This window comes from Balaenoptera musculus, chromosome 11, assembly GCF_009873245.2.
Source record: "Balaenoptera musculus isolate JJ_BM4_2016_0621 chromosome 11, mBalMus1.pri.v3, whole genome shotgun sequence".
Lineage (NCBI taxonomy): Eukaryota > Metazoa > Chordata > Mammalia > Artiodactyla > Balaenopteridae > Balaenoptera > Balaenoptera musculus.
In genome coordinates this window covers 11,691,396-11,719,328 of record NC_045795.1, presented here as the reverse complement: position 1 = coordinate 11,719,328, position 27,933 = coordinate 11,691,396, and the positions used below count along the sequence as shown (strand labels likewise).

The 27,933-nt window shown below is 44.5% G+C and overlaps 1 protein-coding gene across 1 annotated transcript in view; it reads right to left on the bottom strand.

The window, feature by feature from the left end:
* Positions 1-27,933, bottom strand: part of JARID2 (jumonji and AT-rich interaction domain containing 2) — a 241,911-nt gene that overhangs the window by 31,985 nt on the left and 181,993 nt on the right. Inside the window, 1 exon segment of the mRNA XM_036868501.1 lies at positions 15,434-15,610. Within this exon segment, the coding sequence (XP_036724396.1) occupies positions 15,434-15,610 (177 nt within the window).

Genomic DNA, 27,933 nt, shown 5'->3' with positions numbered 1-27,933 from the left:
TGAAGCTTAAAGACACAGAAGTCAAACCTCCTCTCCCACTGGTCCATAAGACAATAACGTATGTCTTCCAAGGATGCCCTCCCCAGTGCCTTCAATGCTTTCTTGGTCACCCCCATTTGTCTAAGTGTCCTTTAAATTACATTTATGCCTTGTAGAGTGCAAATATTTTCCTCTTTTTTGCTTTTCCATCTGTTATGTTGCTAAATCTGCTAACCCACTTTTTAAGTTTCTTAGCTTAGAAAGTTCTCCCATGAAGCTGGTCAGAGGTGGGGACTTCCTAACATGCAGCCAGCAGCACCCCGCAAGAAGAAGAAGAAGAAGAAAAAAAATCCTAACGTATTTTCAGATGGTATGATATTCCTCTAAGTTTCCCCCTAATTGTTTCTGATTCGATCGCTTAGATTTGCTTCTTTAGTGCACTTGTTATTACACTGTATATGGTGTAACACAGAGATTTACGTTTTCCATATCTGGATTGGATGTGAACCCTGATCTCTGAAGGTGCTCCCAGCCCCAGTGATTACACACTCTAAATAGATTCTCAATACAGACGTAAAGACCATGCCACAGCAAAATACGGTATATGATCCTGTGTTGTGCAAGGCTCTGCTGGTGACTTTGTTAGAGAAAAATGGAGCGCTGAATGGTCGGCATTTATTCTAAGTGTAAGTAACTACACGTTGTCAGAATCCATCCATCATACCCAAGCTGGCAATATCTGCACTTGCTTTCCAGACAAATTAGAAGCAACATCCATAAGAAGTCATACTTCAATGTGATTAAAAATCAAGCCAAGGAACATGAATCTAGGCAATTCTTGACCATTCACCAATTTTCTAAGGCAGTGAACATAGCTCCTTTATTGAAACAAAGCACAGGAAGTTTCATCTTTTTTTTTTAATCTTAAACACTCCATACTTTCCTGAGCTTTGTTACTGCCACCAAGATGAGCCGTGTGCTAATTCTAGAATTACTGACTTCTCTGTTTGGTTACAAAAAAAATTTATTCTGGGGGTTGGTCCCCTTTCACAAGATTGTACGAGTGGTTCAATTCCCAGCCCTACTGTCTGCACCTGGGCAAGCTGTGTAAATTCTCAGTTTTCTCGCCAAGGCTGGGGACCACACACTCCTACGTGGAGAGTGTGCAGTGCCCTGTCTGGGTTCAGCAGGCGCTCGGCACTGGGGAGAACTTACTGCTGCTGCCTCTTTAAAAGGACCGTCTCAGGTTACTACACGCAGGTTGTGGCAAGAGCTCTTCTGGCCTCCCGTCCTCCCCGCAGATGCAGTAGAAGAATGGGCTTCAATACAGCCCAAGGACAGGCCTAAGCAGACTCACCATAACCTCCTACTCGACCCCGGCTGCCTACCAATATCCATTTCATGGGAAAACACAGGCGGTGCCCACGTCCTGGCCAAGCAAGGAGAAATATGATGCTGAAACCACAGCCCTCGTTGTTCTACCAGTTTAACGAGCGACCTGACCCATGGGGGACCCACAGACCCTTTCAGGGGATCCCCTAGGTCAAAAGTACTTTCTTAATTATCCTGAGAGTATTTACCTTTCTTACTGCGTTGACACTTCAGTGACGGTAATGGCTAGAGGTAGACCAGCCGTCAGGGAAATGCAAACCAACGTGACCATGAAACACCACTTCACACCCCCCAGGACGGCTACGTTCACAAAGATGGATAAAGGCAAGTGTGGGTGAGAATGCAGAGCGGGACCTTCAAACACTGCAGGTGGGAATGTAAAATGGTGCAGCCACTCTAGAAAACCATCTGGAAGTTCCTCAAAATGTGAAACAGAGTCACCATATGACCCGGCAACTCCACTCCCACGTATGAGCACAAAAGAAATGAAAAATATGTCCACATAAAAACATGTATACAAATGTTCAGAGCAGAAATATTAACAATAGTTAACAACTGGGGAAAAATTCCAAAGGTTCATCCACTGGCATTTAGCTCAACAAAACGGGGTGTTATCTATCCATAAAAAGGAATCAGGAGCAGATACGTGCCCCAGCACGGACGAATCTTGCAGACATTATGGGACGTGAAAGAAGCTAAGGACAAAAGGTCACCTATTATAGAAGTCCATTCCTATGAAATGACCAGACCAATACATAAGAGACAGAAAGTATGTTAGTGGTTGCCAGGGGCTGGGGAGGGTTCAGGAAAATGGGAATGACTCCTAATGGGTACAGATTTTTCAGGCTGAAGGCGATGAAGATGTTCTAAAGTTGACTGTGATGATCATTACACAACTCTGTGAATATACTAAAAACTACTAAATTGTACACTGTGGGTAAATTTTATGATATGTGAATTACATCTCCATAAAACTAAAAACAAAACAAAAAGAAAAGAAAACGGCAACAGGTAGCAAAATTCAACACAAATCAATGCAGTGGCACCAAACTAAATGAACAAATATTGGTATTCTTCATTACCAGTTACTAGCAGTTAAAAAAAAAAAAGACAGTTTCACTTTGGAAAGTGATAAAGCAATAGAAATTGTTAACAGTATTAAATCTCAACCCTGGAATACACATACTTTGTGTGACAAAAATGGAACCACAGGACTTCCCTGGTGGTGCAGTGGTTAAGAATCTGCCTGCCGATGCAGGGGACACGGGTTTGAGCCCTGCTCTGGGAAGATCCCACATGCCGCGGAGCACCTAAGCCCGTGTGCCACAACTACTGAGCCCACGCGCCACAGCAAGAGAAGCCACCGCAATGAGAAGCCCGCGCAACGCAACTAAGAGCAGCCCCCTCTCCCCGCAACTAGAGAAAGCCTGTGTGCAGCAACAAAGACCCAATGCAGCCAAAAAAATAAATAAATAAAATAAATAAATTTATTTAAAAAAAAAAAAAAAAAAGGAACCACACATAAGGCATTTCTCCTGAATACGAGTATGACGACTATTCCTAGGGAAAAGCACTTGTGAGATTAAGTTGTAAGCTAGCTGCTTTTTCACGGAATGCTATTTTTATTTGAAAGGACAACCGATGTAGTTATTTGTCAGCCATTTTCTCAAAAATGAACAAAGTGAGCCTGTCAAGGAAAAAGCAACTAACAGTGTTTGCTGCCAATGATAGAATTCACGATTTCAGGCAAAAATTACAATTCTGGAAAACCTGTATCTGCCACCATGAGTCTGACGGCCTCTCAACACTTAAAGACCTTCACGAAGAGCTCAGTGCAGAGAGAAGATTCTTTGATACAACGTAATGGAAGGTGCCGATGACTGGTAGGGGTGGATAACCCACTGAACCATTATTTTCAAATGATCAATACAAGACATTACAAAATTGTGTGTGGGTCAGAGAGCCATTCAAGGGATAAGGCAAACCAATGGATGTTAACGTAACAGAGCACGAGAAGTTCACCGATATGGGTTCAGAGGACGGTAACAACTGACCTTGAAGAAACTACCACTGGTTGAGTCTGGGTGTGAAATCAAAGAATAAAATCTTCACAAAGGCTCTTCCCTCTTCCAACCACCTCTTTGCCTGAGACTGATTTTCTTCATACATGACTGAATGCAGAAGCAGACCTAAGAATCTAGCCATCATCTCCTAAGCCAGACATCAAGGACATCTGCAAAAATGGAAAACCAAGCAACTCTATTCACCTGTAACCTTTGGGGCTTGGAATATTGTCCCTTTACATGACAGTGTTCTTTGTGTTAACATGTAATGGGGTTTGTGTTATTTTTAAATGAGTAAATATTTCTAAATTACCTCAGTTTTTAATTTTAATATTGTAAATATCAATAAATACAATCCACAAAATAAAGCCTCCTGGGGTCCCTCAATATTTTTTTAAGAGCAGAAACGGGTCTTGAGACCAACAAGCCTGAAACCAGTAGGCTGGATCATCTTTTCCATGGTTATTAGCTACACTATGGTTTCTAGAGGGTTTGAGGGACCCTGTACTTATGTCTACACCTACAAACCCCCCAAAAAGCTCAGGCTCTAAAATGCAGCTACTTAAATTTGAATCCAGATAAATCATTTGCTAACTATCTGAGCTTGGACTGGTTTCCTGTCCAAGCCTTAGTTTCCCAATTAACTATTTATCTCATAGGGTCGCTTGGAGGATTCAGTGAGAAAATATTAGTCTAGAAAGGACCTTTGCGGCAGCAGTGGGCAAGTGTTAGCTTGTAAGGATCACCACACCACGACGGGGTCAATGCCAGATGGGCATCAGGACACCAGTGCTCACAGTTTGTCACTCTTTCTTTTCCAGGTGAACCATGGGGGCAAGGCCAGTTGCTAGAAAGAGATTTCAAGGAACTTAGTTAAAAGCTGGCATTGTGGTTAGCCGGCAACATCTTTCTGAGATCCGGGGGCGGGAGGACAGAGCCTTCACTGTCATTATCTGTACCTGAAACAGAATGCACACCTCTGCTTCTGTTCTAATGCCCTGTAGGAGCTCTGACACCACCAGCACCAAAAATGACTCCCCAGGAAAACACCGTGGGGAAAGGAGACCCTGATCACAGGCGAGGAAAGAGGGAGGCACGCGCCCTTAACGCAATAAACCAAAGCGGCTGCTCTGTGACCTGCAACACAAGTGTCTATGAAAGACTATTTTGATCAGATGATCGGGAAAGGGGAAGGTTTTCAAAAATACAAAAATTAAAAATTGAATAAAATTAACTTTGATTTGCAAACGAAGGGAGAGTTTTCAAAGGAATCCCCTTTCTGTAACCATCTTGCTGTTTTACAGCAGCCGTCCACCCAAATGGCAAACACAGCCAAAAAGTCAACTCACGTGTTACTGGGAGGTGGATGGGGGCGGTTGTTGGGTGAGGATGATGGTGCGTGAGACGAGTTATTTTTTTGTCCGCAACAGCTCATTAACTTTAAGTGTCGTGGGAACCTGCAGTTTTGCTCCTCCAAGTAATTATCTTTTGTCTTAATTTGTAAGATTCTCCAGAAGAGGAGAGAAGGGGAAAGGAAAAAATATTCATTCTCACAGGAAAAGCCTAAACCCTGTGAACATAAGAGACAGAAAGTTCGAGGTGTACAGAGGACACACACACACACTGTCTCCAATTAAAAGAAATAATTGGACTCATTTCTTTAAGGAGAGGAAAAAAGCATTTATCACGGTGAACCATATTAGGAAATTGTATTGTACTCAGATACAAACAGCTCTGCATTCATGAACAGAGACAAATATATTGACTTGTATACACATACTCTGAAAGTTAAATGGTCTGCAGACGAGGGTTTCCACACCACGGCGAGCAAAACCTTTAAATCCAAAGGCTGGTATTCTGACTTAGGGTCACGTCAGAAGGTAAGGTTTGCTCCCAGAAGGTAAGGTTTGCTCCCAGAAAGGGATGAAAAGTAAATGGGCAAGAAGGCACTTTAGAAACATCTTCACCAGCAATCCCGCGATCATTTGTAAGGTGGAAAGCGATGCTTTCCAAGGAGGAAATCACGTCTACAGCTCCAGAGAGTCTGTACTAAACGATGTTCCCCCATCTGACTCTGTCCACACAGATCCCGATGAGATTCCTGGGGGTTCCACAAGGCAGTCGATAAAACGCTGATCATAATAAGGTCTTTATAAAACCCTCACTCCATACACAACCTCTTGGAGGGACAGGGATAGTTTGGTTGCGGTTTCTAGCCACCAGATCCAAACACATCTGCGCTTCAATTCCCGCAACTAGAAAACAAACCAGCTGCCTGCCCTTATCTGCCCTCCAGGAATCGCTAAAGTATTCAAAGTAATAAAAACGCTATCCGTTCTTGAGAGAAAGAAGTTGTGCAAATATAAGAAAGCTGATCCTCTTAAAAGCGCCTGCTATAACAGCAAAGACCCACATCTGAAAAGTCATTCCCTTTAAACAGAGCGCACAGGCCAGCAGAGGCACTTCTGCCTGCCCCCTTCCCCTGCCAGAGCCAGGCGCCCCAATCTTGCTAATTATTTGTGCTGCCAAAGGCACCTCATCTGAACGACAGCAAGTTTTTTATTAGGTGAGTAGGAAAGAGGACTCCTTGCTTGGCATCTGGCAAAAGTCCTATGATATCCTGAGATGACCCAGCACATCTAACCTTCACCTTGAGGGAGAAATACAAGAGCCATTACCGAAAGCTGGGCCGGAAGGTCTGCCAGCAGACACACGATGCACAGGAGGAAAGAAGGAGCAGGAAGCTGAACACGGGATTAACCCCCAAATTACGTAAAATAAGACCTGCTCCCTGTCCCACCCCCAAAACAAATCGAAGGGACAAAAAAAGGATCGCTGTAAATAGAGAAGACTGTGCTACAGAAAGGAAAAGAGAAGCACGCCAAGTTTCTGATCTGGAGCCAGATATTTAAATGTGAGCTTCGTGTCATTACAAGGCGTCCTGACTCGGGGAAGACAGACACCATCAATCGGCTGGCATTGAATCCTTGTTACTGTACAAAAGCCGCACTTGCTCCCTGGAGCCAGTTCAACTTTGAGTCACTATTGTCTGAAAACAATGGAATGTGTCTGCCAACCTGTGCCAACAGTTCAAAAGGATTTTAATGCCGCCTGTGTGAGTGCTGTAACCCGGTTTGCCCTGGGTAAAAACGGCCCCACTGACTTAGCTAGAGCAGTCACGTGTCAAGGTAGAGAAAGCCAGGACCTGTAGGTCAGCATAAGCCCCATGAGGATCTCGCTCACGCTGGGAGCCCACAGCAAGGGCTGAACCTACAGAGGCCTCCAAGCACCCTCATCCAGTATCACAAGCAAGTTCTACTGGTTTACGTGGAATTTGCCAAAGCCCTCTGGAATTGCCACTCAGTGAAATCTTATCACTTCGGTTACGTGCATAACAGGAAACAAATCTCTTGAAAAGAATCTTTAAAGCAAATTGGATTTTCTTCTCTTTGTAAGAACCTGAATCTGTAAGTCACAGAATGTTTTTCCTATCAAAACTTGGTTATTGGGCTTCCCTGGTGGCGCAGTGGTTGAGAATCTGCCTGCCAATGCAGGGGACACGGGTTCAAGCCCTGGTCTGGGAAGATCCCACATGCCGCGGAGCAACTGGGCCCGTGAGCCACAATTGCTGAGCCTGCGCGTCTGGAGCCTGTGCTCCGCAACAAGAGAGGCCGCGATAATGAGAGGCACGCGCACCGCGATGAAGAGTGGCCCCCGCTTGCCACAACTAGAGAAAGCCCTCGCACAGAAACGAAGACCCAACACAGCCATAAGTAAATAAATTAAAAAAAAAAAAACAACCAAAATTAATTTTTTAAAAAACCCAAAAACTTGGTTATTACCAGGGTTCCAAGATCTAGAAATGTGAATACATTATGGGTACTGATGTAACGTACCTGACAGAGTTACATAGATTTGCCAATTAAACACGTTTCTTACATAGGATCCTAATAACTGCAGATACCAAAGTTTGAAAATGGCACATGACCTTTATGAGAATATAAAGGTCAGGGCATCAGAAAGACCATCAATCCGAATGAATGGCTTCTGTCATTGAAAAATGGTTTCTTGGCCCCCTTGGCCCCCAAAGGAGCCGAGGAAAGGACAAGACGGATGGCCAGATGGTGACTGACCCCCTGCCTGTCCCCGCATCAGGTGGCTCCGTGGCTCTTGCATTCTCCAACGTGCCATGGCAGGGCCAGAGGACTGCCCGGGCTGAGGGCCTGTTGGGAGGGTGGGCAGTGGTCCAAGAGGAATCTCATACTTTCTCACCCTCCAGAAATAAGACAGAGCACAGAACTATGGGTTATACTCAGAGGGGGACAAGTGTCAACTCTGGAAGAGCAAATGAATGAACTGTTTTCGTAGCTCAGGGTTTCATAAAGCCCTGCATTCAAGGATATGAATTCTAAAAGGCCAACCGCTTCTGAAGTGAATGGCAAGACTCTAGCCCACCTTTGGATCTGAACAAGGACGCTCTAACTATTCACAACAAACTGGGGGAGAGAGACACCTTGAAAGTGTGCACAAGAGTTAAACTGGAAGGCACTCCATGTACACAGTCACTCTACAAGTTATAGAAGAATTGGTAATTTGCAGAATAAAAATATTAGTACAGAAAACCAAATACAGAAATATCTGCATTGTAATAAAGATTGTTTTCAAGGTTCTCCAAATAAATTCTGTGGATCTGCTATTGGACCACACCAACCCTCCAGCCAGGAAAGGAATGACTTTTGGAAATCCTATACTCACACTGTATAGTCCCCGGGAACAGCACAACTTCCCAAGTGACTAAAAAGTCCCCTTAAGACAGGCCAGATGAATTTAGCTGGAAATACTAAATACTGAGCCGCTGGGTGAGCAGCTCAGCGATTCAATTTATAATATGTATGACATACACGTATCCCAGGCAAGTATGGACAACAAAACTGATGAACGATTCTGAAAATTTAACACATTACCTTAATCTCTGCAGAACTGCAGAGTATTACAGTTCTTCAGAAGAGTCGTGGGGCCTGAGGCCAGCAACAGGACGGCAGTCAGCACCCCCTTTCTGAGAACTCATCGAGCACCAGGCGCTGTGCTGAGTGCATCTGTCACTCACTCATTACTAACAGACTTTCGTTTCTCTTTAGTAAGCTATTATTCACATAGCATGTGATCCACCCATTCAAAGCGTACCACCCAGTGGATTCTGGCATAGTCACAGAGTTGTGCAACCATCACCACAAAAATACAAGTTTAAAATGTTTTCATCACCGCCAAATGAAACGCCATCCCTACCCACTCCTGAACCCTAATGGAAAAGCCAGGTGTCCATCCGCACACCAAACTACCAGGGGCCAGAGCGGTCCTAGATGTGCGTGTATATCCCCAAGGTCCCGCGTGGACCGAGAGAGCAAACGCTTCAGCAAGATGAAAAGACACGGGGACGGCTGGTCGTACTGGCAGACAGGTGTCACCGGCGACCATCCACCACACTCGGAGCAGCTCCTTCTGAGGCGGTCAGTGACGTCACAGTGCTAACGGTCCCCCTCGGGCAGCCCTCACCGCGTGCCAGGTATTTAAACCGTACTAACTTTCCAGGAGTCTCTTATCAACTGCAAGGTTGTTCTAGACTTCCAGATCTTTCCACTCACACATGGAGTTAACAGCCGATACGGTATTCTCTACCACATAGGAATAAAACCTATATTGACTCATTTACCAGTCACAAAAACCTATGAAAGGACTTCCCTGGTGGCGCAGTGGTTAACAATCTGCCTGCCAATGCAGGGGACACGGGTTCGAGCCCTGGTCCGGGAAGATCCCACATGCCGCGGACCAAGTAAGCCCGTTCGCCACAACTACTGAGCCTGAGATCTAGAGCCCACGAGCCACAACTACTGAGCCTGAGACCTAGAGCCTGCGAGCCACAACTACTGAGCCTGAGATCTAGAGCCCGCATGCCACAACAACTGAAGCCCGTGTGCCTAGAGCCCGTGCTCCCCAACAAGAGAAGCCACCGCAATGAGAAGCCCGTGCACCGCAATGAAGAGTAGCCCCCGCTCGCGGCAACTAGAGAAAGCCCGCGTGCAGCAATGAAGACCCAACGCAGCCGTTAATTAATTAATTAAAAATAAAATAAAAACCTATGAAAAAGCACTCCTACTACCTCTTTAAAGATAAGAAAACTAAAACTGCCCGAAGTTGCAACCACATATGGGCAGACAAGCGTCAGTGTCCTGATCTCAACCACTCGGCCAAGTGGCCCCAAATGGAAGAGGGGTGGAAGGTAAAAGAAAAAAGCATTTCTCAGCCGGAGAGCATCTCCCCGTGGCACATGGGGGGACCCTGGCTCTGCCCACACAACCCACCCCTCCACCACCCGGACAGAGGGGCTGCTGAATGTACCTCAAAGGCAATCACAGGGCAGAAATGTGGTAAAGTCACCCAAGCAACCGCTTTTTGGCGCTTACACAACAACTCCCCCTCCCCGCCATGTCAATCCAAAAGCAATTAAATTATTCCAGCTGGGAGTCCGATGACATGTTGTTTAAAAAAGACTTGTGAAAAAAAGAAAAAAGAAAAAAGACTTGAGAAATGTCCTTCTTCAGAAAGAGAGGAGCTCACAAAGAAACAGTGGTCTCTGCTATTCCTTCCATTTTTCATTAAGTGCAAAACAAGCATGTGGAGAATGTACAATATGGAGCTGGTGTGAACAATCCACCCTCAATGAGTTCTCCTGTGCAAAGGGTAAGGAACGCCTCACCAGCGAGGAAAAACCAAAGCCAGAATCATTCCAGACAAAAGCATTAATTCCTCTACCCTACCTCACTTATCCTGCTGGAAAACAATTACCAATGACGAGAACGTCTCAAAAACCGAGCCACTTCAAATATCAACTTGTAACACAAATACAAGAGCCACGTTTTGACTGTGTTGTTTGATGGCCAAATACAGAGATTACCTAAGGGCTCTACTGTTAGGATCATTTGAGGTTCTGTATACTGAAGCATATTTTGGAAACTCTGAAGAGCCACCGAAATAGAAGCTGCTGGAGGCATTGTTATTGTGACCCTTAAGTGTTGAGCCAAGGTCAAAGGCATGTGTGATGCCATCCCTTGTCATTTCAGATTATGCATTTTAATAAACACATGCATTTCCATTAGGATGCGCAGTGGGTTATAAATGAGAACATTTGAGTCCTCTGTAATGTCTGCACAACTAAACATGTGCCTGGGGACACCAGGCTCTGGCAGGGGACCACTGGGGTCAGGGCTCCTATCCCTGGGAAGCTGAGCGCTGCCCCAGCCAGGCCCCATTAGACACCTATGGGGAGGGCAGGGGGAGCGTGCCTTCTCTCCTGGCATCAGCTTCCACTAGCCCCACTCCTGCTCTGTAGGGAACCTGCTGCTTCACTGGGGTTCAAGTTTAGGGGAGAAACGAGATAAAGCAGGACACCATCGGCAGCTTGGGTTCTCGTTTCTTCAAACCAACGCAGCCTAAATAAAACTTCGGACTTGCCGCCAAATCAGGGTTTTGGGCCAAAGCTACCCCCATAATATAGAGTTAGTTTTCCCCATTTTGTTTTCTGTGCATTTATCTCCCCACATTTCAGTGAGGGTGCTGCTCCCGGGGGAGGGTACAGATGCTGCTGGATTTGCCGACACACCTCGACATCTCCAGCACACGAAGCAGGGGCAGGCACCGCTGGACAAGAGAAATCCTGCGTCAGGGAGAAGAGCACAAAGGCAGCTTGCTTTCCACTCTCTCATGTGGAAAAAGTCCGCAATTCTGAGGACCTGCTTGACCACACGGTGATTACGGCCTCATCCAGGTTTTCCCTGTTAGAAAATCTAGTTGAACACTTGTACGCTTTTCACCTGAGTCCAAAATCAGAAGGAAACGGAGATGATCTGTCTGTAGATTTTACTTTTTGGAAAATGAGGGAGTAAAACTGAGGCAAGTATCAATCAATCAGTCAATCAAAAACGAAGGCAAGGGCAGGGAGAAGGAACACCCTCACCTCATTCACGAACTGCACCCCGCCTTTTCTTCCCATGCAGTCAGAGAACTTACTTTACTCTCAAGAATGATCCTGAGCTTATGTTCACCAAGTGCCCTCTAAAATCAGGGAAGGGGGCTGGGGCGGGGGAGGGGCACACGAAGCAGGACAAGGGCATCACTGGCCTCCTCGTGTCACAGGTGTCACACCACAGGGTCCCCTCGTCCATCCTGGGGAGCGGCAAGCCCAAGTGGTCGGCCTCATGGCTCAGGAACCCTCTGACACTGGCCTGCTGCTCATCAGGAAGCAACCGGGCATCGGTGCCTTGCAAATCCAATCAAGCTTGGGGCTCTGCAGGCACTCTCGGAACCTGAACTGCAGAAGTTCAGCTTTCTGAACCTGAAGGAGGCCTCCTCTGAACCCCAGACAGAAGAAACAAAGTCAGTCAGGGCCGGTCCTGGGTGAGCCCAAGCAGTTTCCTCATATACATAATCACCGACCATCTATCTGCTTTCTTTACCAATAAAGCCACTGGCCCAATGCCATGCCAACAGACCAGGTAAACCACCTTCTGTACTCCCGCAGATAACTTTCTATTACAAGTGAATCCTCTTTAGGAATATCTGTTTCATTCTGTTGACAGATGTCACGTTTAAACAAATATCCACTTTTATAACTGATAGGTACCCAAGATGAAATCCCATTACAAGGAATTTCAAGAAATTCTGCTCTATATTTACAAAGAAAAGGGTCTCAGTAAAAACAAAGCAGGAAAGACAAGTTTAAGCTGCCACGGGAATTCCGCCACTGTTTGATCTGTATTTGTTAATCATGGAAACAGAGTTCCTCAGTGATCCCAGCCTGACTGCTTGGAGGATTCTTGTGAAAACCACCACAGTCCTGGGGTTCACTGCTGCCATTCTGCAACTCATACTCTGTGGGAGACAACAGGGTACCAAGTTTCCTATGGGTCATAATAGGGACAAGAAGATACAGTATAGATGGGAATGAGAAGGAGATGAAAACAGGGTGGGATATAAATGTTTTTAATCTGAAAATGGTACTAATGTCTCAGGGAGGAAAAAAATGGATTCCAGGAATAAAATTTTAGTTAGGGAATCTTTACCCAGCTAATCAGGTCATCTTGGAAAAGCCACTTCCCTTTAACACACAGCAATGTCCACCATCCACCATAACAGATCTCAATGGTAACGATTCCTTTACCCGAGACACACGCAGTAACTATTTCTTTCTTCCGGGATATAAATGAAGGAAGGAACAAATGAATGCCCATCTACACTATCCTGCTTGTTTCATAGAAGAAGACACTAAGAATCAGAGAAATTAAATGCCTACCCAGCAAGACACAGCTAATTAAGCCTTAAAAGGGGCAGGAAACGAAGGTCCTGATGACTAGTTGATGCTAATAAAGACCTTTATGGTATGGGAACAGAACCGGGGGGGGGGGGGGGGGGGGGGAGAAAGGAACAAACGTGTGTGTTATGCAATTTGGTGTTATAGTATAATTTCAATTATCTAGAAATGGCTGGGAAAGGAACACTATTCCACAGCTAAATGTTCAGTTTTCAAAGATTATTACATTTTCGTTTTACCACTTTTGGGTGATAGCCCTCTAATCTCTGCTGCTGAGGACAGTACCTTCAGGAATCTCCTTACGCCCCCCTGCCGGGGGGACTTACTCCCCAGTGTCACTAAGTCCTGCTGTGATAACCTGCTGGTGGCAGTTTGCTTCCTTGTCATCGGCTTTCTTCGTGTCACAGAGGATGCAGAACAGGGCAGGTAAGTGAGCTCGGCTAACTAGGTATTGCGAGCTCAGTGTTTTTCTGAAATACCGAATCTGAGGCAGAAACTGGCCTTCTCCAAAGCCGACTTCTCTTCTTCAACAAAACTCTCATCTTCCTCTGGGTCACTTGAAACTGGAGAAGCTTTCCTAACGGCCTGTGCATTTCCGAGCTGGCTTCAGCCCACTTCTTCCACTGGCCTCGCCGAGAAGCGAGCACTGCCATCCTTTGGGTTTTTAAAGACATGAAACCTCCAAAGACATGAAAGCCATGTGGCAACAGCACAACTGGAGACCCACGCAGAGCTGTGTCTCCCAGGCCGTGGCCTGTGGCACTGGCTCTTTGCCGCTGTCGACCAGATGAGAGTGGTAGCTCCACCATCACAGCACAGGCTGGACCCATCGCAAAGCACAACTGTTCACATGCTCACCCTTACAATAGAGTAGTGTCTGGCGCGGGGGGCATTTCAAAAATCTTGACTGCAATCTGCCACTTTGGGTGATGGGTGCAAGACATCAGATCTTCCATTTCTTCAACTGTAAAGCAAGAAACACCTCCTGCCCTGACCACCTCCCAATGACTCCGCTGTAGAGTAAGTAGATGGAATCAGAAGAGATAACGTAGATGAACCCATCCTGAAAACGCTCATATTTTTACTGTCATTCATGGAAAACAGCCCTCAATCCACCCTCTCACAAAGGGGATTTCTGAAAGACCACCCACTAAAAGGAAATTAGAGAAGCCACCCCTTAACTATGAACATGTCTACACACACAGCTAACAGAGGCTACACAAACACTTCACTTAATCCCTACCTTACAGATGAGGAGCCGGAGGCTGAGAAATACTGAGTTATGCACTGAGATTATTAACCTCATCTCCCCAACAAACTGTCAGGTCCTTAAGTCACATTTTGTCATGTCTCTATGCCACCTAAACACAGCCCTAAGCAAGAAGCAGGACATTTGAATAATCACTCAACTGACAAGGCAAAAATGCCCAACAATGGTGCAGGTGAGACAGATTCCTGTCACACCTAAGCAATGCTGGTCCTGCACCTCTACTTCCCATTGGGTCCAGAAAGACGAGGAGTAGTTCAGTGCACAGCCGTGGAGGAAAAAAAAAATGAGCAGCTTTCCTCTGCCTCAATCACTTAGACTGGCAGCACTGGTTTTCTGCCACTTGTAGACGGGGACGCTCTACCTTCTAGGGTCTCTGTGAGTCCCAACGGAAGTATGATCTTGAGCAAAGAACCTGGTTAGGAACTCACAGAAAACAGCAGTCATTTCTCCCAACCTTATGCTCTTTGCTCCACTCTTCTTTTCTTTCCTCTTTTCTTACTTCCTTTCCCCCCACGCCACGCTAATCCAATTAGTCATCAAGTTCTCTCAAGCCTACTCCCTGCAGTATTTCTATATCTACCTACACATTTTTGTACTTTATCCTCCTCCCATTTACATTGCCATGACCACCTTGTAGTCCCTTGTTACCTTTGGCCAGGTAATTGCCTACAATTACAGCCTGTCAATGTGTTTCCTCTTCTTTAAATCATTTCCTTTTATGAATTCCTCTTAATTGAGGCCAGCTTAATCTTTTCAGAATGTAACTACAATTAAGTCACCTCCCTGTTGAAAAACCACTGAGCACTTTACACAGCCAACTTATTTATACTTTTCTCTCTCTCATATTCAACCTTTTGTTCCTGTTTTGTGGGCTACATGTCCTCCCCCACAATGTTAACAGTCAAGGGGGGAAAAAAAATCAGTCTAGTTCACAATACATATGCATGTACTTGATTTCACATCCTGGATAACACTTTCCTTTCTTCACTATCTCTGCCTGCTAAAATCACAACAGTAAGTTGATCACAATAGCGTCTTCACGAAATCATCTTGACCATCTCTGTTTAGATGTGACGTCTTCCTCTTCCAATTCCTACGTCTGCCGCTCTTATGGAATTTATCATCATCTCCGCAAACGTAAGACTATGTATCCTCATCTTAACAATGTATTTGTCTAGAACACACTTGATTGGACCGTGTCACACCAATGTCCGCTAAGTGCCTGGTACTTAAAGAAGCATCCAAAACTAGCGTCGCCACAAACCAGCTCTGCAGGCTTCCTCTTCTCAACATATGATCGGTTCTACCTTTCACCCAAAGCTTTGGATTTTATCTTTTTTAACCCAAATTCAACAGTGGGCCTACCATGTCCATTGTGAACATGCTTGTGGGTTTTTCCTTTCCTGGGGGTTGACTGGCATGAAGATGAAGTGTTGTTGGTAGCTGTTTTGACGTCTTCTGTCTCATCATCTTCCTCCTCGACGTCCTCCTCGTCCTGAGAGCTTCCGAAATATACCATGCTGTTGGGCAGCGCAGGAGAACCTAGTGGGTTTAAAAGAAGGTGCATAAACACAGGCCTGGATCCTCACCCCTTCCAGAGGCGCACTTCAAATGGAGCCATTCGTTAAGTTACAAACTTAAATCCTCATGACTGAGCAGATAAAACAAAGCTATTTATCTCTACTGCCATTTTTAATTTATTTTTCAAACATCCCCCAGGAAATATAACTCCATCTGTGTCCTTTTAACAGATTTCAAGCAAAATCCCCCAGTAGGGGGATGATGCCATTCACCAAACATAAATGAAAATTTTAAAAATCTCATTTGAATAGTTCTTAAGAAGGGAAGGGAAAAACCACCAAGGACTGAACTGAGCAAGAAAAATTAATAAATTTTTTAAAAAAAATCTACCCACAGTGTCAAGGACAAGAGTCTATTCTGGGTTATGCCTTTAACTTTCTAGACTTAAGTATGAATTTGAGCTAACGAATTTAAAATGAAAGAAGAGACAATCAGACAGAAGCAAATAGTAAAAACAAAATATGACATTTCCTTATAGAAGGAAACTATCTCATATTCATATGGGGTGAATGACAGGGATGGGTCCCCAAAAACCACAATATATTTGGAAGCTACTTTGATATGATGATCAGGTTAATAGCATGTAAAATTATTAAAATAAATTCCTGCATAACACTAACTGAGAGGCTGGTTTAAAGAAATAAAAAACCCTCTTCACACACATCCCTTACTCCTTTCACACCTTAACCTCCTCATCCCCAAATGTTTTTGTTTCTGAACATAAGACAGAACAATAAACCAGAAAATAAGCTCAATATTACAAAGAAGCACAATACAGTTCTTCTTCATCAAATCATGAATTTTCAGAAGGAGATCTGTCAATTAATTGGTATACTGTTTGGGACCGAAGGCTGTTAAAAACCCCCCAAATTAATTGATTAATTGATCAAATTTTTTTAAGCCCCTGAGTTAATTTCTGGCCACATGTCAATCTTCTTCCCCATTAGGTATCTTGAGGAGAGCTACTATCAAGTAACAGAAGAACTAATAAATGTGAAGTTCATTTCTTCTTGACAGTTTCCTGTGAATGAGCTAACACTCCAGGAACACCGGTCAAGATTCAAGTAACCAAATTTGCTCTCCTTCCCAAACAGGGATCTCAAACTTCAACCACAATGGTTTAAACCATTCCTGTCCAACTGCGGGGCTGCATGTTCTAACAAGGAGATGGACATGACTGAGTGGTTATCACGGCACTGAAGTGGGAAACCAAAACCGCCCAGCTCCCAGAAACACAAAGGCAAAGACAGTACCTTCCTCTTGTTGTCGTCAATGACCTACCAATACTCAAAACCCCACAAGTTATGTGGGTCACGCCACTGAATGGAAATGAAACTCCAAAGGGATGTATGTGACAAAAATTCTGTGGATAACAGAATTGGATACACTCTGACAAAAGCCATTTCCTTTGTTTTCTCCCCTTTGATCACTTCCAATTAGAAGCAGGTTCTCAACAGAAGGAAGGTCTGACAGAGGCTTTGGGGGAAAATCGTCTAATCAAATAGAAGTTAGAGATGAAGTTTTTCAAAAAATAGAAGAAGGAAATATCTGGCCGTATTTCCACTGGAACAATATATTTACCCTTGTACTAAGTGGTTTTACAATTGGTACAAGACTGAATACAAAAAGAGGAGACACGACCCTTACTAGCTTCCTACTTAGAAGTTTTCAGTTGGAACTTACCATCCACACAGATATACATTAAGTACCTCCACAGCCAAATATACCCATACCATTAGATCCTTTCCTAAATCTAACTTTAAGAAAAAGCAGGAGAAACCTTATTTCAGCACTCAAAAGAGGTTCTGAGTAAAAAAAAAAAAGAGAGAGAAAAAGAAAAAAGAGAAAGAAAAGGAAATTTACCATAAACTCCAACTCATTCTAGCATGTAACGTGACACAAGGTAACACACTACATGCTGCCAGACAGACAGAGCTAGGGACCCAACACCTGGAAGTTACAGACTCAGCCATTACACTTCCCTCTTCAGTAGAATGAGAAGGAATAGGTTAAATAAATCTCTTCAAGTTCCTTCGAGATCAAAATACCCACATCTAACTCCCTTTAAAGAAGAGCCTTCCTACACACTGTTTTGGATGCACTGACCAGCGGCTCAAATCAGAAAATGGATTAGTACTGTGAAGGGCAGGTTTTCGTGCAGACCCTGCAGTAACTTCCACAGCCCACTCTGCCCTCTGTCGGAGGGAAGCAGGATTAAAGGCTATAACTCCAGGAAGTAAGCCATTACCCGCTTCACCTTCCTCTTTCCCGCCCCCTCAGGAGAAAAGGCAATAAACTGCAACAGAGGCCATTTGGGAGTAACTTTAAAAGGGGGAAAGTAAATCTATGTTTCAAACAGAATCAGGTAAAATCTACATGAAACACACGAGAAATAATTAACTGCCACCTACAGAATCTGTTGAGGAGTTTTTGAAACTCAAACCCAATGCATAAAGCATCAAATTCCTTACATTCAAGATTCTGAGAATGGGGTGAACATTAAATTTATGTTCCAAAGAACTAAAATGGAGGGAATGTTTAGGAGCTCAGTTCAGAATCCAAGTTTCATTAACATCTTAAAGAAAGCATATGAAGTAATTTCTTCAACAAAAGAAAACAACCAATCTTATGAATCCATTTCTTTTTTTTATATATAGATTTATTTTTTATTTATTTTTGGCTGCGTCGGATCTTAGCTGCGGCACACGGGATCTTCGTTGCGGCATGTGGGATCTTTTGTTGCGGCACGCGGGCTTCTCTCTAGCTGTGGTGCGTGGGTTCCAGAGCGCATGGCCTCTGTAGTTTGTGGCACTGCGGGCTCTAGTTGAGGCGTGTGAGCTCAGTAGCTGTGGCCCGCGGGCTTAGCTGCCCCGCGGCATGTGGGATCTTAGTTCCCCAACCAAGGATCGAACCCGTGTCCCCTGCATTGTAAGGTGGATTCCTTACCACTGGACCACCAGGGAAGTCCCATGAATCCATTTCTTTAAACAGCTTCTCAGCAAATATAAAAACAAAGTGATGTAACCTGTTACATAGTCTAAAAGACAGTCAGAGGCTAAGAGAAAAGTGAAACAGAAAACAGAAGACCAGTAAAAGGGGAGGTGGAGGTGTGTGTTTCCTGAGGCACTCACTCTCAAACCAAAACTTATAATACTACAAAATCTTTCTGACAGGACTGGCTCTGCAGTCAGAGGTGGGAAAGGACACAATTTCTCTAAGTATGGAGGCACGGGGGATAAAAGCAGAATGCTTTCACCCTGAAAGGTGATTTGGGTTCTCATCAGATGATTGACATGTTGGTCTGGACCTAAAGATCAAGCATCAACAAAATAAAAGGCAATGAAGATTCTCAAACCAGATGGGGAATGGAGAGGCTCGTACAAAGAAGGGAGAAGGGATAAGTGGAGGAAAAGGACCAATGCTCAATAATAAGGATCCTCAGGCGGAGAGGTCAGTTAATTACTAACAGAGGCAAGATGCCCTTGGTTCAAATATTAGGCTTGTGCCAATTCTCCCCTCCGCAGGTGCCACTCATCATGGATGGCACTCTCCCCAAGCCTGGGTATGGCCTCACTATTCTCCAGGTTTTGTTCAAGAAGCCACTGCCAATCTATAACCTGTCCCTCAGTAGTGGCCTCATCAACTACAGCCTTCTCCCCCAGAAAAACCAGACCTCCAGAATTTTACTGGGGACCTGCATACCAACTGTACCTCTCATTAACCTTGTAGTGAAACTGAAGCAAGGAGAAAAGACTAAATCCAACAGAGTCTAATGCTGCATATTCCAAAGCTCTGTCACCACGTAGCTACTGGAAATCCCTCTAAGAACCCGCTGACATGTCCATCTGCAAAGCCACGGAGAGGCCAAGCCAACATTCCAGATCAGGAGAAAGCACAGCACTAGGGGAAAGGCAGCAAAAACAGCTTCTTTCTTTCTTTCTTGTTGACACAAAACCAGTAAGATCATCTCACATTTCATAATCAAGGTGATAGAGAAACACTGACTGTTGTCTGGTAATACCTTGAGAATAGCCAAAGAAGAACCTCAAATACATAAAAGGAAACCAAAAGCATCTGAGAAGCCAAACTAGTCAAGACATTCACATAGAGCTTATTTATTTCTTCTTAGCCTAGATACAAGCTCAATTATCTAATTTACAAATAAGTTTAGAGGAGGAATCTGCTAGACACACAAAGAAAAAGAAAAAGAAAAAGATGAAGGAAAGGATATTTTAAAGCCCTAAAATCACCCAGAAGTCTCTGCTGTTTATCACTGGTGAAAATTATCCTACATTCTTCAGTATAAAATGGGTGAACAGGTATATTAGATAATCAAATTGAGGCTGTGTGAATAGAAAGTTAAATTAACATTTAGTATTTGAAAACAGAAGACTATACGTGTTTTTAGAATTTTTCGTTAAAAATAGTTGGCAACTTATAGATTCTCTCACGTAAGAGGTAAGCTTCCTCTCTAGAAAATTTATTAGGGAAACGTCTTCCCTCCAAATGTCAGATGAGGCAAACTTTTGAAAAGCTCATTGTGGGTTCAGCATTCAGAAAACCGGGCACGGATCTACGGAGACGAAAATAACAACCTTCCCTTTCTACAGCAGGGCTCTGCTGCAAAACACAGGCGAAGGAGGTGAAAACAAGGGGTCTGAGAAAGGAAGGGCTCTGCAGCACCCACACCTGGTGTCCTCAGGTGGGCTCTCCCCATCAGAGGTATAAGCCCCACTCGTGCAAGTCAGACAGGCTGCTTATCACACAAAAATCACACCATCTCGCTCCTTTACAAACTCTGTAGTTTTAAAGGAGTAATCAATGAAAGGTGAATGCTTTTAGTGTTTTAAGAGAGTTAAGGATCGCATAGGGTATGGGGAAGGGGGGGGTAGTTATACATGTGTATTTAGTATATACAGTTTTCTATTAAAATCGCAGGCAGATTTTTCTCTCCTGATTATTCAAGCACATTAGCAAACGTGAAAAAAAAATCTGAACTTGGATCAGTCGGTGGGATCGGGAGTGCAGAACGCATCTGCGCTTTGCCAAAGCCGTATTTCATTACTTTTCAGAATTAGCTGGCAATGTCTCCACAATATTTACTGAAGTGAAAACCAAATGTTTTCATCTGGACAAAAATCAAACTGTGGTATGTTACAACCACAACAGAAATCATTTTAATCCAAAAGCTTGCTTTCTCTAATTTGGGCTGTGGTTTCTATAAAATTGGATTCTTCTCCATGAATCATGTACACATACAAGCCCTCGTTCTCATTATCTTCCCTCCCCCGACCAGTTCTTTATCTTAACAAGCTAAACATAGCTGGCTCTATTTTGCAAAGACCCTAAAGGGATTCCCTGCCCGCTGTCATTTAGCTGGGGAGTCAAATTCTGTAGCTTGACCTAATAACCTCTGGGCTGTCCCCCCCCCCCCGATTTGGCGTGTTCGTGGATTGATCTTCAGGATACACAAACAGAATGAAAGCAATCAGCCCCTACTATCATATTAAATTGAAATACAAAACTTCAAAGTGACCTGGTAGGGCCTGGGTAGGGGGAGAAAGGGATAGTTATTTACTGATTTCCTGAGTTAGAGGAGAAGAGAGAGCGCCATCCTTTGAAACTGGAGAGTCAAGGGAGAAAGTGGGTACAACTGCCTTGGTCCATTCATCCCACTGTGTATGTACCCGGCACTGATCCAGGCACCAGCAACCCTCACAGACCAGACATCCGTACTCACCCTGAACACTCACGCACCCCACACGTAAACACCAAGTGCCCTGAAAGACTGGGACAACTATAACACACGGAATGATGACCTCTGTCTCTTCCAGGTCGGCCTTTACAATTTACCAGGGAAGAAGAATTTACACCAAGACTTCCCAAACCCCACCCACTTCCACAGGCCCTAAGATTATGTGCCATATCCACCTGCTATTTTCTTTAAAGTGATTCATATTCATGATTTAAATGGATTCTCTCTATTATATCAGTAGAAAATTAATATCACATGCCCTAAAGAAAAGGTAGTTAATATTACAATAGAATTTTTAAACATGCAGCTAATGTCATTTCTGGCACCACCAGGGGTACATTTAGCAGGGCTTGGGAAACAGCCCTCCAGCCAAAGGCCAAACACAAAGGGGGCCCCTAATTCCTTATGGGATAAGGAGGAGCCTGGGCAATGAAGCCCATCCTGGAACTGCTCTTCCTTATAATACACACGTTATCCAAAAAAAGGATGGCAATCATTGAAAAGGACTCTACATGGAATCCAAAAGTCCAGGACGAAGCATCAGCTCGGCAGTCACGTGCCCACTCGTCAGGAGCCTCCATTTACTTGTCTGTACAATGAGATTAATGTCTTCACACATAACATCTGTGATGACCCCAAAGGCCTCTGAGGTAGCATATGCAAAAGCACTGTCAACACCCACACTTCAGTGCCATTATTAGGCTGACACATGGCTTCAGTGACAAAAACAACTCGAAACTATAAAAGCAGGCTGTCACTTTCCATAGGTGAGAGCAAAGGCAATTTATTTCCTCTCTGCTTTACTAAATGGGAAAGCTATCAGACTGGCAACAAGGGGAGGGGGGCAGTGCGGTGCACAGAAATAGGATGCAAACACAAAATGAACTCAACAGTTAGAATTTCTGGAACTTGGGCAGAGTAATGCCTTGTGAGAGCTGGAAACCTTCAGCCCGTAAGAGCCTTTTTTCAGGAAGAACAGGGAGGAAGTGATGATATGACTGTCACCTCAGTGTGCCCCTCTTCAGTTACGTGCCCCCAGATGTGCCAGTCTGACTGCACGTTTAGGAAATGCCCCACGGCAGGGCACGTGCTCTAAGATCCCTGACGTGAGAGACTTGGCAACGAGAACCACTTTCCCTCTTAACATGTCGGCTCACGTACCGACCTAGCCGACCACAGCAATAGGAGAAAGTATCATTTAATTAACAGCTGGAATAATCTGCTTACTGTCTTTCCCATGAGGCTGTCTACACCTGTGGCTTGAAACGTACACAAACGAATACACATCCAGTCAAATGCAATGAGGGCTCTGGATCTCCTCACAGCAATTGAATGTGCAGATCACACCACACGGCACACTCAACCTAGCAGAAGTGGAAACAAGTCAGAAATTAACTTCATCAAGGCCACATAGAGACGACCCCGAACACCCAAGTCTGTGCTCTCTCCACCACGAAAGTGTCCACAAATCCTATCAGACATAAATACGGTAGAAGGGGCACCTTGCCTTTGGGACGTGGGTCCTGATGACTTTAGTGCTGTCAGCTGCCAGCAAGGTGCTCTGTAAACAAAACAGGACTATCGTTACTTCCATCTACCTTCTCTAGATGGATTTCAGGAAGGACGAGAAATACTACGGGACTCTCCAGAAACTAAGGGGGAGGCCGGAGGCAACTGTGAGAAAGGCTACTGACTCCGCGCCAGCAGCCACGGGCAGGGAGAAGGGAGCTGCTTTATCTGCAGGGAGGGCAAAGCCTGGTCGGAGGCCAGCTAGTCTGGAGCGGGGCCAACCCTCTGAGCAAAATGTCTTGGAGTCTTAACGACTGATCGAGGTCACAGAGCAATTAAAGGGGATCCATCCTTCCCCTCCTTGGCGCTTAAGGACACGATGGTTTCATATTTCTTCGTAACTAGCCTGATAAACTATCCTGGCAAGTAAATTGCTTGCTCAGCACAACTCGGCCAAGTACACAGACTCTTGGAAAACCAAGCGTATGAGGAACATAAGGCCAGTTTGATCTGGAGAAAAGTGAGGGTGGCCACTGAAATCCTCAGGGTGGCAAGAATACCACTTTGTCTGTTACCTCTCTCAAAAATTAAGATGCGACACCTCTCAAAAGGATCCATCAAAAAAAAAGTTGTGTACCACTGTGACAGAGGGCCTTCCTCCCCCAAAGAGTTCATGTAAAGTATTCCCATTTTGCTCAAGGAAGTTCATTACTAGTGCCATAGTGTTCCTTGCAATTGGAGGATTACTTAATTGCTTTCTAGCAGGTTAATCCCCTTTCATTCTGTGACCTCTAAATCACCCCAGGCTTTTGCATTTGCCCTACTTAGAATTTATCGTCCTCAATACCCAACGCCAGTACTCTATCAAAACATGTGCTCCTTACCAATAAAGCCAACGACTGTCTTTAGAGAGAGTTCCATGGGTGGTCTGTCTCTTCTGGTACCTGCATTCTCCTCAGCTGGTCTTTTATATCGTTCCTCTTCAGTTTCAAATGGAAGGCTCCTCCAATACCCTGTTCCTCTGCCTAAATTCACTGGGAAACGTAAGTCCATTGGATGGTCACCACAGGCACCATCTGGCCTGCTTCACACCCATGACTTTAACTCCACAGCAACTGTGTGCTAACTACACACCTATTTTACAAAAGAAGACACTTGGACTGAGAGTGGTTTAAGTCATCTGCCCAAGATCCACCAGGATCATTCAGCCTCCGGCCTGTGTTCCTACAACAACCCGCTGGAGAGCCCTTCCTCTAGCCTCAATCCGTTTTCCGAAGTTGCCGGGATCATCTTACTCAATAAGGGTCTGGACATGTTATGTCTCCTCTCTCAGCTGAAGAACCTCAGTGAATATCCAGCCCAGGGCCCACAGAATCTGACACGTCTAACTCCCCTGCTTTAACGAGGGGGGTCCCTCCAAAACAGAAACCCAACACCATCCCAGGCCTTGGTAGGGGCTCCTGCAGAACTTTCTCCTTCTACAAAGCCAGCTCCATCCCAGGCCTTGGTAGGCGCTCCTGCAGAGCTTTCTACTTCTACAAAGCCAGCTCCATCCCAGAGAGCCTTGGGCAGAGTCCTTTCCTGTTCCACACACGCACCCTCTACCCTGGCATTGCCTAGCTGGTCTATCGCACCTGCCACAGGGATACCGCTTTCCTGTTGCTAATCTGTTTTCTAGTGTCCGGCATGTAAGAAGCGTTCAATAAAGGCTTTTTGCTGAATTAATTAGCAATTGAATGGTGGCTGATCGCTGAAGATTCTCTAAGACCTGGGAAACAAAAGGCAAGCAGTCCCAAAACAGAAAGGACTGCTTCGCCATGGCTGACAGTGTGGGTCTTTCCTAAGAACTCCTCCAAAAGAGCTCTCTTCTTTCCTCCGAACTGTGACACTGGACGATGAAACCCACAGTCAGAAGAAGGAACCATGTGCAGATGTGTATTTTCAGGGAACCCCCTTGGGAATCCCCCTTGTTTGCAGAGCCCCATAAAGAGAAAAATATAAATAAGAGAATCATTTAACCTGCCACTGCTCTGCTGTGTTAAGCTTTTTTAACCTGCTAATCATCATAGTCAGGACAAAGAGAAGCAGACAGAACTCATTAAGAATAACGAGACCGGTGAAAGAAAATGCAGCGATGGTTAGAATCGATGCACGCGGCCCAGGGCACACACCCCTCCCCCTTCTCGGCCAATGTACACCGGCAAAAGATGCTAATTATGCCTCTGGCAGGAGCCATGTGGACCCCCTTCAAAGCAGCCATTTAAAGATAAATACACTGCAGGCAAACACTTCAGGCCGGCTGCACTATTCACTCTTCCTTTCCTTTAGAGATTTTAGGTCATGATATTAAATAGGAAAGGAGAGAGCTCTGGCAAACTTAGCTGAAAGGTCTCCGCGTGCCTTAAGACAGATTTTTTAAATCTCTAAAGCTTCTTATCCCTGAACAACTGGCTGCTGTGTTGACATGTACACACTAATCCCAGAATTATTAATGGTATCGTTTTTCCCCACCCCAGGTTTTCGCTGAAGATACTTAATGGAGTTGTGGGGAGAAGGTTGGGTCTTGGGCTTGCTGAGTGTCACTGATGGGTAACAAACACCAAGGCTTAAAGATCTCTACTTGTCGGCTTTTTCTCAGTCTCAAGATTCATTCTCTTCCATATTCCAAATTAGCTCTGAGACTATTATGGGTAATAACAGAGGACTGGAGAAAAGGATGATCTGTAATCCTTGGCAATAAACATCGTTTCCAGGTCTTTGATTCCTTCATGATTTCTGCAGCCAGGCTTTCTTTCCCACCAATACTGAGCCTATCAAGACTGTCTCCTTTACCCAGAGACTCCTGTAAAGGGTGATGGAGTGGCCAGGCTCTTGAGGCTGAGCATAAAGTTTGGGGATCAGGCAAGCTCTGTTTGGTGTGGAGCCCATACGAAAAAAGCAGCGGCAGAATTAGAATGCAGGTATGAAAAAAAACGTAATCAAATTCCCAACTATCAACTTTGTCTGTAAAGATTCCAGATGAGGCCAAGACTTAAGTGAGGAAGTGTCACCAGCAGTTGATACCTAAAAGTTAGAAATACATCTACATGTAAATCAAGAATTAGATAAATGATGAGACATCCACAAGATGGAAGGGGTATTTATGTGAGAGTGTGAAACAGGAAAACCAGATTGCAAAAATAAAAATATAATGCAATTCCATTTGGGGTGTGTGACTTGTATTGTATATGCACAGAAAAGGCTTAGTAACATTTTCACCAAAGAGATGAGAAACAGTGGTTGTCTCTGGAAGATTAGAGGAAGGGGTATTTTGATTATTTTTTTATTTTTATTTTTTGGTCTGTTTCTCCATCTTTTCTGCTGATCTTCCCTAGAGGAACATGAAATATATTTATAACTAAAAAAAGTTTAAATATTTGAAACTGAAAGAGAATTATTAAAGTACCACTACAACAGGCTTTGTCTATTTAACCCTTGTACACCTCAAAATATGAGTTTTAATTAGCTCAAGCAACTGCATATTAAAGTATGCCATCTAATGCCACCAAATCCATCATATTTCCAATATCATGAAGTACTTAGCGAATCACCTACCATTTGAGGCTTTTAGAAAAGCCAGATCAGGTAAACACACCTGACCTCACAAAGCCCTGGCTTTTAAAATAAAATACCTTAAATCTAAAGAGTACAGGAGGAAGAGTAAGAGGGTGCAATACTCTGTGTCAAAACCTTATTGCATATCAGCTAAAATAAACAACGAAACCTATTTTATTGTCTGGCTCATGAATGTAGGAATAACTTTCCAAGCCTCAGAGCATTTTTCCAAAATTAAACATCTTAGGTTTCACTTACTGAAACTTTTGTTCCATCTGACAAGTGACAGAAGTAAACTGTGTCTATGAAAAGACATGATTCTCTTGTGTCTAGAGCCTGGAAATGTCAAAGCTGGGTACTTGGTAATGTTTTCCCTAGGTGCCATTTACTCGAGAAATAAGCATGCCTCTCCAAGCAAGGCCCTCCCCAAATCACCCAAAACCAGAGAAAATATGATTTTAAAAAAATTATGCATATATAGGTGCACATGGCACAAACATACAAATTCTGCTCTAAAAACAAGTCACACCCACTCCATAGGTAAAAACTTTCATAACTAAATTCCATAATCTGCAGAGCAGTTTTCTGACATCCTAATAGAACAAGATCAGTGAATCTTCCTAAAGAAAAGTTAAGGCATGGCTCCAAGGTAAGTTTGGCTCCAGTGGGATTAAAAAGACACAATGAAGAGTCCTACCAACACAGAGCTTTAATTATTCACCTGAACCATCTTGCTGCTGATGACACTGTTGACCCTTCAAAGATCCCTTTGGCCCAAACTCCTTCCTCTGAGCACCTGGTCCCACTCACTCTCCACTGCTGATGACACCACCCCACCCCCTACCAGCCTGCTGGCCGCTCTCATCTTTCCTCTTCCTTTCACCCTTCACAGCCGATCCTGCACTTGCTTCTTTGCTAGTGGGTTTTTACACCCTCCTTTCCACCTCCACCCTCAACACCTAGGATCACTAGACTCCTGCGGCAAGGAGCTGTGTCAAACCCAAGGGAGGTGCTGGCAGGAGGCCCTGCTACCCACCCCACCTCCCTTTTGGGAGGGAGAAGTGGTCCGCACTGAAATACAGTTATTCCCCTCCTTTATGTCTTGAGTCTCCCAGGACTATCATAGCAGTAGCCTGTCATCTCAAACAAAAACCTTACCCTTCATTTTCCCTTCCCGAACCATTTAGTCCTAAAGCAAACCGGTACAAGGGTGTGTGTGTGTGTGTGTGTGTGTGTCGACCACGGCAGCCGCTGTGGTGTGCAAGAGCCAAAGGAGGATGAAGAGGTGTTCACACACAGGTCAGGCCGTTCACAGGGTCCGAGCCAAGTGAGATCAGAAGGGCTCCATGGGGAGGGTGGCAGCAGAGATGGGAGGTGGGGCACACTGGAAAAGATGGATCAAATAAACAATTTATGGATAACAGGA